Below are 13,235 nucleotides of genomic sequence, written 5' to 3'. Positions count from 1 at the left end.
GCTCCGGGATATGCGGTGGTCATTCCCTGACCTTTCCACATCCTCTGTATTTGGTGGTGACAGTTTACATAAGCAAGGCGGCTTCTAGCAAATTATAGAACTCAAGTAATGTGCATTCATATTTAATAAAATTGTGTTGTATTGCTAATTAGGTAGCATTTCAATTGGAAAAAATAACATTGTATAAAAGGTACTAAAATACATACCTGAAAAAAATTTCACTATTTCATCTTTAGTTGCTGACCATGGTAATCCACGAATACGAAGAACATATCCTTCATCATCTTCTGCAGACATTGTGAAATAATGACAGAGTACCTAGAACAAAATAATCAGAGTAGAATGAAGTGACTGGATATATAGGTTAACAGAATCCTATTAAGATTTAAATTTCATGGAAATGGATTGGGGAGAGGCAAAAAGTAAATTATCTATTTGGCAATAGTATTAAAAAATGATGCAAGGTGGCATTGCAAGCTATATTCTCGATTAAGTATAGACTGTGGGGAAAAAAAAGTATCAAATTATAAGTCTGAATAATCACAGATGTGGGGAAATTTACAAATGTGAAAACTATTCACCTTCATTTATTTCACCATTCTCAGTCATTTTTGAGAGGACTGGATTCAAATCCCACCAGAGACTAGGAACTCTTAAAGGGCTATTAGTAGATATCAGTTAGATTAGTGATGCACATAAGAATGAAACAGAATACTCAGAATGGCCTGTCTTCTCATTCATTAACCCAAACATTGTACTAAGTACTTCTCAGGGGAATTTTTCAGGTGATTTAATTTAATACATATAGCCACTCTTACATAATACAGCAAACCCCCGCTATTCGCGGGGGTTACGTTCCTGAGAAATGTCGCGAATACTGAGTTATGGCTCCCATAGTAATAAAGGGGTTCCGTTCCAAAGTATGAAATATATAAGAAAAACTAGTCTAAAATTTTGTCTATGATGTATTATATGTACCTTCATAATATGACTATGTACATAGACAGTACATAGTGAAATGCAAGCATATGGCATCGAAATGAAAATAAGAAACAATTTAATATTAAATGTAATATTTATTATAAATTTCAAACAAATCTTTCAAATATTTTCACATTTCCCTTGTTATTTGTAGCCATATTTTTGTACGGGTTAGAAAGAACTTGTCCACAATAAAGTCACTTTCTTCCATTACCACATTCGAAAAAGTCTGTTTTACACTGCAAAACGGTAAATTTTCACTTTTGTAAGCATATCAATTTATAAATTGGTAAATTTATAAGCATATAAATTAAAAGCAAACGACCAAACCTTCCATCACAAGCGCATAACACATACTGAACAAGGATTAGCGAGAAACATCCAGGCTCGTGATTTTGTCAACCCCCCCCACCCCACCCCAAATGAGTGCTGTTTTGACCAGGAAAGATCATTTTAGCCACGGAAAATGTTCACAGCGTTTTAAAATTCACATTTTTTTAGGTTTCATTTTATATTAAATCAGCGAACGTGAATACAGATACCGTGAATAGCAGGGGTTTACTGTACTTGATGTTGGGAAATTTGACTTTACGTAAGTTTTTGCCGGCTGGTGTGAACTTAAAAAAAATCGTGGAAACTTATTTTGCATCCCGTAAGAATAAATGGAGGTATCGTGAAAATATCGTAATGTGAACCCAATAACACATTGTTTTTTTGATAATTCGTTCCAAGAACTCGTTAGTTGAAATTTCCGCTATATAACTATTTATCTCTCTAAAAGGTCTTTTTATAATGGAAACAGCACTACACTTCATCGCATGTACCATTATAAGAGTTAATTTTGAAAGCCTTTGTGATATTTTTCTAAAACACATTCTGGAGGTCACTACCATAAAACAATTTGCACTGGAAAGTGCAAATAATCATCCTGTTTGTATGATGTTTCATAAAATAAGAGTCCAAATGCTGCTTTTCTGCTTTAAAGCTAACAGTGTCATTACATTTCATTTCATCAGTATTTTCATTAAATTTCACAAAGTGCGTCACACGAAATCTTTCAGGTTGTAAAAATTGCAATGACTTGTCTCTGTCACTTTGAAAGGGTTTCCTGTCTTTCTGGCAGTTCTAGCTAATGTAACATATTGTGATGGGACGAATACAGGACCAGACTTTAGCGATATTTTAATATTTTTCTTTAATAATGAGTTGCACAGTCACCCTTGTTTTGCGTATGACCTACAACAATAAATTTGCATTGTATTACACTCCTACACTGGCACAACTCAAAAAAAATCGCTATTGCACACAGACTGAGCTGAATTCTGATGAGATCCTTCCACTTGTTCAGATTACGATCCTAAGGGGGCATAAATTCAAATTAAGAAAATACAGATGTAGATTAGATTGTGCAGAAATTTGCCTTTAGCCAGCGGGTGGTTAATTGCTGGAACAAACTTCCATCTGTCGTAGTAGTAGTAGTAGTGGCACATGATGCAAGAAAGCAAGTGTAGGAGCTTATGCAGCATCAGCCAAAAAAAAAAAAAAAAAAAATCACACCATTCCCTCCAAATGCCTGTCCAGTTCCTCCTTAAATTTATTTAACCTATCAACTTCTACAACGACAGATGGAAGTTTGTTCCAGCAATTAACCACCCGCTGGCTAAAGGCAAATTTCCGCACATCTATTCTACATCTGTCCTTTCTTAATTTGAACTTATGTCCCCGTAGGTTGGTAATCTGAACAAGTGGAAGGATCCCATCAGAATTCAGCGTGCTCAACCCATTCAAGGCCTTATAGACCTCAATCAGATCACCGCGCAGGTGCCTAGTCTCCAGCCACTGCAATTTGCAGAACTTAAGCCTCTCTTGGTAAGAGAATCCCTTCATCCCCCTCACCAATCGTGTTGCTCTTCTCTGTACACGCTCAAGCAAATCTACATCCTTCCTAAAATGAGGCCTCCAGACCTGTACGCAGTACTCAAGGCGTGGCCTGACCATTGCCTTATACAGAGGGACAATCACCTCCTTTTGCCTGCTAGCAAAATTCCTATATATCATTGACAAAACCCCATGACCCGCCCTAGCAGCCTGTCTGCACTGCTCAGAAAACTTCATATCTGACTGCACAATTACTCCCAGGTCTTTTTCATTTTCTACCACCTTAAGTGTAGTACCACACAGTTGGTACGTTTCTCTGGGGTTATTTCTACCCATATGCAGTACTTTGCATTTGTCAAGGTTGAACTTCAGTTGCCACTTCTTAGCCCATCTGCCCAAATTATCTAGATCCTGTTGCAGTAGCACACTGCCATTACTGTCATTAACAACCCTGCCAACCTTTGTGTCATCTGCAAACTTCGACATTAAGCCTGATATACCTTCATCAATATCATTGATAAATACACAAAACAACAGTGGACCCAACACCGAACCCTGTGGGACTCCACTAATAACATTAGTCCACGAAGAGCAGCACCCATTGATTACCACCCTCTGTCTTCTCCCACTTAACCATCCTTTTATCCATTGTAGCAACTTACCCTTAATACCATTCTGCTCCAATGGTATTAAGGGTAAGTTGCTACAATGGATAAAAGGATGGTTAAGGATGGATAAAAATGGATGGATGGTTAAGGATGGTTAAGGATAAAAGGATGGATAAAAGGAAGGTCGTGGAAGTTGATAGGTTGAATACATTTAAGGAGGAACTGGACAGGCATTTGGAGGGAATGGTGTGATTTTTTTTTTTTTTTTGCTGATGCTGCATAAGCTCATACACTTGCTTTCTTGCATCACATGCCACTATTATTACCACTACTACAACATTTCACCATAACGTAAAAACGCATACAATTCCGGTTATCGGGATTATCAAATGCAATAAAAGATCGAGTTTACTACTCGTTTATAATTATATGCACTAACAGAAAAGCCCAATAAACCAGAAAGTGCAAATTATTTTTATTTTTTATGGTCGTGACCTCCAGAAACGTTCTTTAGAAAAATATCAACAAAGCCGTTCAAACTTGGTTCTTAAAACGGAACATATGAGAACGATGAAAGCGTAGCACTCCATTATAAAAATGACCTTTTAGAGAAATATATAGCTTAGTTCTATATCGAAAATTTAAACGTCGAAGGTCTTGGAACGAATTATCAAAAAAAAAAAAAAAACACATGTGTTACTTGGATTCATATTGCAATGTTTCCACAATACCTCCATTTATTCCTACGGGATACAAAATACGTTTCCACGATTTTTTTAAGTTTTCACCGGCCGGCAAAAACTTACGTAAAGTCGAATTTACGGAAGTCGAGTATTACGCAAATCGGCGAGTGCCTGGTACATTTTTTTTTTTTTTTTGGTTAATCCGTAGGTTACTGTATGCCCTTTCCCCGTCGACAGTTGGGTCTCAATCACTGACTATATAGTTGATCAAACTGCCATTAAATTGGTTTAGCCTATGTCCAAAAAATACCTGTTACGTAAAACTTGTTTTTTATTTGTTGATGGCATCATGAATAGTTCACGCTAGGATTACACCGATCACATGAACAAGTCAAAAATTAAGGGTAAAGATTGTCTTTCCGTGACTTAAAGCAATTCCTATTTTACATGCACTTAATACTCTTAGTTTAACTATTTGAAACACTCCTAATTTTACATTTAAATACAACAGCGTAAAATTCAGAAGAGACAACTCAAAAATAAGATACAAGTACTCACCAATCCGCTAAAAACCACAAAACACAACGATTATAACAGCTAACGAAAAGAACAATGACAAATGGCGTCTTCGAATTTCTTTCGATTACAGCGTTAATGTCGAATTTAAGTATCAGTTATCTATATTGTATATTGAAATACTACTGTAGAATGTTTTCGTAAATAAATATATAATCTTTTCGTAAATAAATCTAAGCTAAGTACTAGTTAATAAAACTTTATAATGAAATTCTTGTATTTAAAAACATAAAATTCAGGAAGTAAGTTTTATTTCCGGTGTAAGCCATCTTGTTACTCATAACGGGAATAATACAAATATACTGTTATGTAGGACTAGTGGCTCAGTGGTTTATCATTCCAACTTGTATTCTAAGAAGCATTTAATTTGAAGAGTAATTTAGAAATCAGACCACCCGCAATGAGCTTCCTTTTGTAAGTTAGCTTTGGTTTTCAAATCCATTTCACTATTTATGTGCGTGTATGAGTATATATATAAACAGTTTTTCGAATTAATTCTAGGTTTACTAATAATTATATATATCAACGACACGTATATGTATATAAAAATAAGCTGAACAAGTTAAAAAAAAAACGGGAAAGTTAATATATATATATGTATAGAAACACCGCTATATTGCGTTGTTTGAATAGAACGTTATTTGTGATTATATTTTGTTTCTCGATTTACTTAAAGATCACAATCTTATATAAAGTCAGTATTATTAAAGAACACCCCACGCCCATAATATATTATAGATCGTGGGTGCACTCCTAAATTTTTCTTAACCTATAAATACAAAATTAAAATTTTAATCTTGCTTGTTAGCATTAGTAGTAGTACTAGTGGCATGTGATGCAAGAAAGCAAGTGTATGAGCTTATGCAGCATCAGCCAAAAAAAAAAAAAAATCACACCATTCCCTCCAAATGCCTGTCCAGTTCCTCCTTAAATTTATTCAACCTATCAAGTTCACAACGACAGATGGAAGTTTCTTCCAGCAATTAACCACCCGCTGACTAAAGGCAAATTTCTGTACACCTGTTCTACATCCATCCTTTCTTGATTTGAATTTATGCCCCCTTAGCTTCGTAATCTGCACAAGTGGAAGGATCCCATTAGAATTCAGCGTGCTCAACCCATTCAAGTCTTTATAAACCTCAATCAGATCACCGCACAGGTGCCTAGTCTCCAGCCACTGCAATTTGCAGAACTTAAGCCTCTCTTGGTAAGAGGATCCCTTCATTCCCCTCACCAATCTTGTTGCCCTTCTCTGTACACGCTCGAGCAAATTTACAACCTTCCTAAAATGAGGCCTCCAGAACTGTAGCAGTACTCAAGGAGTGGCCTGACTATTGCCTTATACAGAGGGACAATCACCTCCTTTTCCCCGCTAGCAAAATTCCTATATATCATTGACAAAACCCCATGACCTGCCCTGGCATCCTGTCTGCATTGCTCAGAAATCTTCATATCTGACTGCACAATTACTCCCAGGTCTCTTTCATTTTCTACCACCTTAAGTGTAGTACCACACAGTTGGTACGTTTCTCTGGGGTTACTTCTACCCATATGCAGTACTTTGCATTTGTCAAGGTTATAACAACTTCAGTTGCCACTTCTTAGCCCATCTGCCCAAATTATCTAGATCGTGTTGCAGTAGCACACTGCCTTTGCTGTCATTAACAACCCTGCCAACCTTGGTATCATCTGCAAACTTCGACATTAAGCCTGATATACCTTCATCAATATCATTGATAAATATACAAAACAACAGTGGACCCAACACTGAACCCTGTGGGACTCCACTAATAACATTAGTCCACGAAGAGCAGCACCCATTGATTACAACCCTCTGTCTTCTCGCACTTAACCATCCTTTTATCCATTGTAGCAACTTACCCTTAATACCATTCTGCTCCAATTTGTACAATAGTCTTCCATGTGCAACAATGTCAAAAGTTTTCCTGAAATCCAAATATATGATATCAAAATTATTTTTTGCATCCAGTTCCTTTGTAACCACATCATAATATCCTATCAAATTTGTCAGACAAGACTTTCCCTTAACAAACCCATGCTGTGTCTGAATTATTGCTGCAGTCTTGTCTAGATGATCCTGCAATGCATCTTTAACCAGTGACTCCATTATTTTACCCAGAACAGTAGTTAAACTAACTGGTCTGTAATTACTTGTGTCACCCTTCGACCCCCCTTTGTGAATTGGGGATACATTTGCACATCTCCCGTCCGTGGGAACCTCCCCTTAGTCCAAGGATGCTCTCATAATTATGGCTAAGGGTTTGCTTAGTTGCTTTGCCGCCTCCTTTAATATAACTGGATTGATCCCATCCACCCCAGGTGCTTTTCTTATGTTTAACTTCAACAATTTCTCTCCACTTTGCTCTCAGTTATTACAAAATCATTAAGTATCCTGCTACAATTTGATAACCTTCTGCCATTTTGAAACCTTAATAATTCCTCATGTGTGAATGTAGATGCAAAATACTCATTCAGTTTGTTTGCTATCTGAGCAGGATCATCAACAGTCAAACCATCGATGTCAAGTGGACCAATCAGATTCATCCCCTTCCTTTTAGAGTTTATATAAGTAAAGAAATCCTTGCTGTTTTTCTTAGCATCTTTTGCCAAAGATTTCTCGTAATCTGCCTTCGCCTGCCTAACCCCCTTGTGACCTGATTACAGACTAGCTTATATCTGCCATAGGCTTCCGAGTCACTTGATAATTTATATGCATCCCTTTCATTTTTCTTCTCTGTTACGAGTCTCATTAGTTCATTTGATAACCATTTGGGCTTAAACCTTGAACACTATTTCTTAATAGGTATGAAACTTCTAGTAGCATCCACGATTAATTCCTTGAATGATTCCCACTTAGAATTTACTGTTGCTAACATCGTCAGTTGATCCCACTGTAGAGAATTTAAAAACTTTCACAGACCACTATACTCACCTTTACAGAAGCAAAAACCTTTTCCTTTACCCCTGATGGTAATTAAATCTTTAAGTAAAATCCACATCAGCCTCTCAACCCTGCTGGATTTATGGGTTATTGAATGTTGTGTCCTGTCTTTAGCATTAGTTGAGGCATATGATGCAAGAAAACAAGATTAGACAGCATTATCAAAAAAAATTTTCCATTTCATCCATCCATTCGCTCGAAAAGTTTGTGCAGTTCTTCCTTGAATTTATTTAACCTATCAACTTCCACAATGACAGATGGAAGTATGTTTCAGCAATCAACCACCCACTGGCTAAAGGCAAATTTCTACTAATCTATTCTACAATTGTCTTTCCTCAATTTGAATTTATGCTCATCAGGTGCATAATCTGAGCAAGAGGAAGAATCCCATTAGCATTGCCTTGCTCAAACCATTCAAGGCCTTATATACCTCAGTTATATCACCTCTCAGGTGCCTAGTCTCCAGCTGCTGCAGTTTGCAGAACTTGAGCCTTTCTTGGTATAGCCACCCTTTGTTGCCATTCTCTGTACTCATTCTATCAATTCTGCATCCTTCATAAAATGAGGATTCCAGACCTGTATGCAGTAGCAAAGGTGTGACCTGACCATTTCTTTATATAAAGGATGGTGACGGAAGCCTATCACCACCTTATCGCTGTTCGGTAAATTCCTGTATATCATTGGCAAGACCTCATAAGCTGCTCTGGCAGCCTGTCTGCACTGCTCAGAAAACTTCTATCTGACTGCACAATTACCCCAGGTCTTTATTATTCTCCACTACCGTGAGGGTAGTACCTCACAGTTGTTACATTACTCTGGGGTTACTTCTCATTTTCATTAATATGCATTTGTCAATGTTAAACTTCAATTACCACCTCTCGGCCCATACACCCAACTTTACTCTTTTGTCAGAACCGTGTGTCACTGGACACTTCTGAACATTATTTGCTTTAGCTCGGTGATCTGCTCAGTTTTTTTTTTTTTTTTTATGTAAACCCCAAACATCTCTCTCTCTCTTGTGCCAAGAGAGATTAGTAGTCAGGGTAATCCCCAAAAGAGATATATCATTTTGCCCAGAAATTGGAGTGCCACTAAAGATAACCATAGGGGCAGAAGAATCCTTTTTGTGAGATATAAGACAAGACCGAGTTTTAGAAGGGTTGAAATCAACTAAGTTGTCTTTGCCCCCACTAGAGAATTACCTGAAGATCGGCCTTTAAGGAATTGGTAGCAGATTTTCGAGAAGTTGAAGCTGATTGAACAGGGCAAGGATTCTCAAAATGGAAAGTGGAATGCAACGTGCTATCATAGGCAAAACTATGGATAGAATTTCCAGTCAATGGAAGAAGGTCATTAATATGCAAGAAGAAAAGAGTGGGGGAAAGAACTGAACCTTGGAGGACACCGGCATTAGTGAAGAAGTTAGAAGACAGAGAGCCAGTTACCATCACCCTCAGTGAGCAGTCAGGGAGAAAACTGGATAACCAATTACTAAAAACAGTTGGCAAACCAAAAGATGGAAGCTTGTTCAGAAGACCTTTATGCCAACCACGATTGAAAGCCTTTGAGATGTCAAGAGCAACTACTTGTGTTTCACCGAACCTTTGCTTTGAATTAGTCCATAAATGGGTAACATAAGCCACAACATCACCAGTGGATCGATACTGACGGAATCCATACTGGCGATCGTTGATCAGACAGGTTTTTCTAGGTAGTTTAAGAGTTGGCGGTTAGTTGATTTCTCCATTACTTTAGAAAGAGTAGAAGTAATTGCAGTAGGATGATAATTGGATAGGAGAGATTTGTCATTATTTTTAGGAACTGGCTGGATATGAGCAAATTTCCAAGCAGAAGGAAAAACACCTTTGGAATAAGAAAGTGGATAAAGGCGGCAAAGAATAGGAGTAAGTTCAGGAGCACAGGTTTTCAGAACAAGTAGAGAAATACCATTGGGACCTGGAGCTTTCTTAGCATCGAGATTCGTCAAAATCCTTTTGATGGAAGACCACAGGAGGCATTGAATGGAGCATGGTGGGAGGTTTTTTACCAAGATCATTAATATATGAGTTGGAAGAAAAATGGGATGCTAGCAGGTCAGCTTTATCCTTGGCTGAAGTGACAACAGAACCATCTGGTTTGGACAGAGGTGGGAGCAGAGATGGGGAAAAGTTGCGGCCAATAACTATGGCAAGGGACCAGAATGCTCGGCTACCATTAGGGCAAGAAGCAAGTTTTCTACTCTTAGCCTATTCAAACTCTAGTTTGGACTGATTAATAACTGCTTTACAATTGTTACGAGTTTTGGTGTAGGCAGGAAATGAAACTGAAGAATTAGAAACAAGCCAATTATGATATGCAACATTCTTCTCTTGAACAGCCTTAGCACATTTATTGAAAAACCAAGGTTTAGATAAAGGACGAGATTTTAAAGTGGAGAGTGGGATAAAGGATTCCATTCCTGCAAGAATAATTTCACTGACACGATCTGAGCAAACGTTAACATCAGAAGTTTTGAAACAGTAATCCGACCAAGGAAAATAAGAAAATAAATCTCGCAGGTCATCCCATTTTGCATTCTTATAATGCCAAACAACACTAGGTTGCGAATAGCCATGAGATAAAGGCTCCATTGGAAAAGAGACAATTACCAAGTTGTCATCTGAAGTGCCTAAAGGACCTCTCACTTCTACCGTGTACTTTGAAGGGTTGTTTGTGAAAAAAAGATCATGCATGTTGGCTGTATGATTAGGATTGTCTGATATTCTTGTAGGTAAATGAACAATCTGTGCAAAGTCATTAGTAATTCCAAAAGCCTCAGCATCTCTACCAGCTGGGTCGGTGTGACTAGAAAACGGAAGCCAGCTGGAGTCGTGAACATTAAAATCACCAAGAAAAATTACCTCACTGTTAGGAAAGTTGGACTGGAGAAAATCAAGTTGCAAAGAGAGGAGGTCAAAGAGCTCCAAGTGATTAGTGAAGTTGGGAGAACGGTAGAGACAACAGATGAATTTGACAGAATGAGGTAGAGAGATTTTAAGCCAGAGAAGATCAAAGAGAGAGTAGATTCCAAATTGCCAAGTCTCTGGCAGGGAATATCAGAACGGACATATGCACAAGTACCACCTTTGAGGCGAAAGGAATCATACAGTGAATAATTTAGGCATATGAGATGAGCAGTACAGCAGGCCCCCATTATAACGCGGTTCGCTTTACGCTGATTTGCTATAATGCTGTTCTTATATTATAACCCGTCTCTGACTATAACGCTATCACAGATCACTATAACGCTCTTTTACAGATTGCATTTTTGGCATATTTAATGAAATCATTTCATTTGATGGAGTCGATAGATTGAAAATGAATAGCAAAACAGCATTAAAACGTTTCCCACGCCGACTTGAGAAATTTTCACGTACGCTAATTTAATGCAGTACAGTCACTTGTTACGTAGTTCCGAGATCAACATTTTAAAAAATTATCAAGTATATTGCTTGTAATATTTGCGTTACATGCATTTTTCCAAAGCCTGGTCATCACTCAGTACAATATTAGACATCGTGCGTAACGGACAGTTTACTTGAACATTGTATCATAATTAATGCAACCAACGCAGTTACATTTTCGAAGAGTTAATAATGGCCGATAAGAATGAAAAAGCAACAACGTCTGGGTGCAGTACGAAGACTATAAATGTAAGAAAAAGACTGAATTTGAAAATTAAATTAGACGTTTTGAAGCGAATCGATTCCGGTCAAAGACAAGCGGATGTGTGCCATAATTTAGGACTTGCAAGTTTAAAAAATTAATTAATTTTAGCAGCGGGAAAGATAGCTGTTCCACTGCAAGCAATTAGGGTTAGGCCGACTATTAGGATTGAAATGGAAAAGACTTTTTAACTAATTTTATTTAAGATAATGTCCAATGCAGAATTCAGTTAAGTTAAATATTATAAAAAAAATAAAAAAAAAGAGAGAGAGAGAGAGAGATTAGCCAATATGATGATCTGAAGAAAACTCACCTGAAAAAAAAAAAAAAAAAAAAAAAAAAAAATGTGGAACCATTCATTTAAAACTGGTAAGGGCTGGTTGAATAGATTTAAAATCAAGGGAGAAGCTGCAAGTGCAGATCAAGGAGCCGAAACATTCAAAAAAGAACTTGTTAAAATTATTGAAGAGGGGTATTGTGTGTTATAATTCTCAACAAGTTTATAAAATAGATGAATCAGGACTTTTGTGGAAACGAATGCCTAAAAGAAGTTTCATATTGAAAGAAGAAAAAAACATGCCAGTTTTCAAAGCGGCGAAAGATCAGTTGACTTTATTGTTGGGTGGTAACGCTGCGGAGGATTTAAAATTAATGCCCCTTTTAGTTTATTTCGAAGAGGGCCAGAGTTCAACCCAAAATCGACACATTTTTCATGATTAAATTCATCAATTAAATTCATGATTTTAATTGGAATTTTAAGTTTAATTTTGATACGTAAGTAGTTACCACATAATTATATACGTATGTAATGCAGAATATTTTATATGTACAAATATTTGAATATTAAATATTTTGACCGACATTTGTGCATCTTTTCATTACCGTTTATTTTTGATTAGGAAATATCCTATAGCACCGACCGCAACTTACAAATACATATGTTACCTTATGAGAATGTGGAGCTCGCTTAGCGCGGATTCACTTAGCGCTCTGTTTTTCCGTAACGAATTATCAGCGTTAAGCGGGGGTCACCTGTAGTTGAATCAACTGATAACTAAGATTCTGTCAGAAAAAGTACGTGGGGTTTGGCAGACTGCAAGTGGAAATGGACATCGTTAAGATTAGAATTGAGACCAGTTATATTTGTGATATGAATTAGGAAGTGCTTGGGAGGTTTAGATCTTTTCGCAGATAAGCTTGCTCAATTAGTTTGACAATTCATGGTGTATTCAATAGTAAGAAAAAGTGGGTGGGACATGCTGTATGAAGTAATGAAATTTTTGGATATGCCGTACACGTGGTAAGAATATACCCAGATCCTTGACATAACGTGGCCTCGACAATGCTCCCCGCATACACACTACTCGGACTCCCTCCAGTCACTATCTGGCAGAATAGAGGTAGCAAGATTATACACTAGCCGATCCGGAAGCCTCCTAGAGAGTTACCAATAGGTTCGGTCCGGTGTACTAACTATTGGCCGGCCTGCGAACACCGTTTTAGAGCTGTACCCTCGAAATGTAATGAATATTGGATCTCGCCACAATGTTCATGATAACCTCAAAAGTCATCAATCATACTGCATGATGGAAGAGATAGGGAAGGGTTGACCGGAACTTAGCTGTAGAGACTAAACATGGGTTCCACCACTTAAAGCCTCCAATAAGCAAAGTGGTGGTATTTCACCGGTTGATGAGTCATCTACCACCTAGTACTGCCTGGTAACATAGAGGGGCAGCATTCCTCCATGTGGTGTGGGCACTACGACCTCTACTTACGTTGGTTCACACCTGGGTGGTCACCCACCATATACTTGTGCATGGAGGTTATACCCAGGATTAC

The 13,235-nt window shown here is 37.6% G+C and overlaps 2 protein-coding genes across 2 annotated transcripts in view; one reads left to right on the top strand and one right to left on the bottom strand.

Annotated features, from left to right (window-relative positions):
• Positions 1–4,787, bottom strand: part of LOC150083780 (heterogeneous nuclear ribonucleoprotein H2-like) — a 166,577-nt gene extending 161,790 nt beyond the window's left edge. Inside the window, exons 1-2 of the mRNA XM_090377485.1 lie at positions 4,709–4,787; positions 207–318 (exon numbers count right to left, since the gene is read on the bottom strand). Coding sequence (XP_090233611.1) covers positions 207–297 — 91 coding nt within the window. The 5' untranslated portion in view covers positions 298–318; positions 4,709–4,787. The remainder of the gene's footprint in view (positions 1–206; positions 319–4,708) is intronic.
• Positions 4,788–4,994: 207 nt separating this feature from the next.
• mats (MOB kinase activator-like 1) overlaps positions 4,995–13,235 on the top strand; it is a 52,386-nt gene continuing 44,145 nt past the window's right edge. The window contains exon 1 of the mRNA XM_090377484.1: positions 4,995–5,140. Coding sequence (XP_090233610.1) covers positions 5,127–5,140 — 14 coding nt within the window. The 5' untranslated portion in view covers positions 4,995–5,126. The remainder of the gene's footprint in view (positions 5,141–13,235) is intronic.

This window comes from Mastigoproctus giganteus, chromosome 7 (genome assembly GCF_048544385.1).
Source record: "Mastigoproctus giganteus isolate SK-2022 chromosome 7, ASM4854438v1, whole genome shotgun sequence".
In the NCBI taxonomy this organism is placed as follows: domain Eukaryota; kingdom Metazoa; phylum Arthropoda; class Arachnida; order Uropygi; family Thelyphonidae; genus Mastigoproctus; species Mastigoproctus giganteus.
Note: the sequence above shows the minus strand (reverse complement) of the source record. Positions and strands in the feature narration are given on the sequence as shown.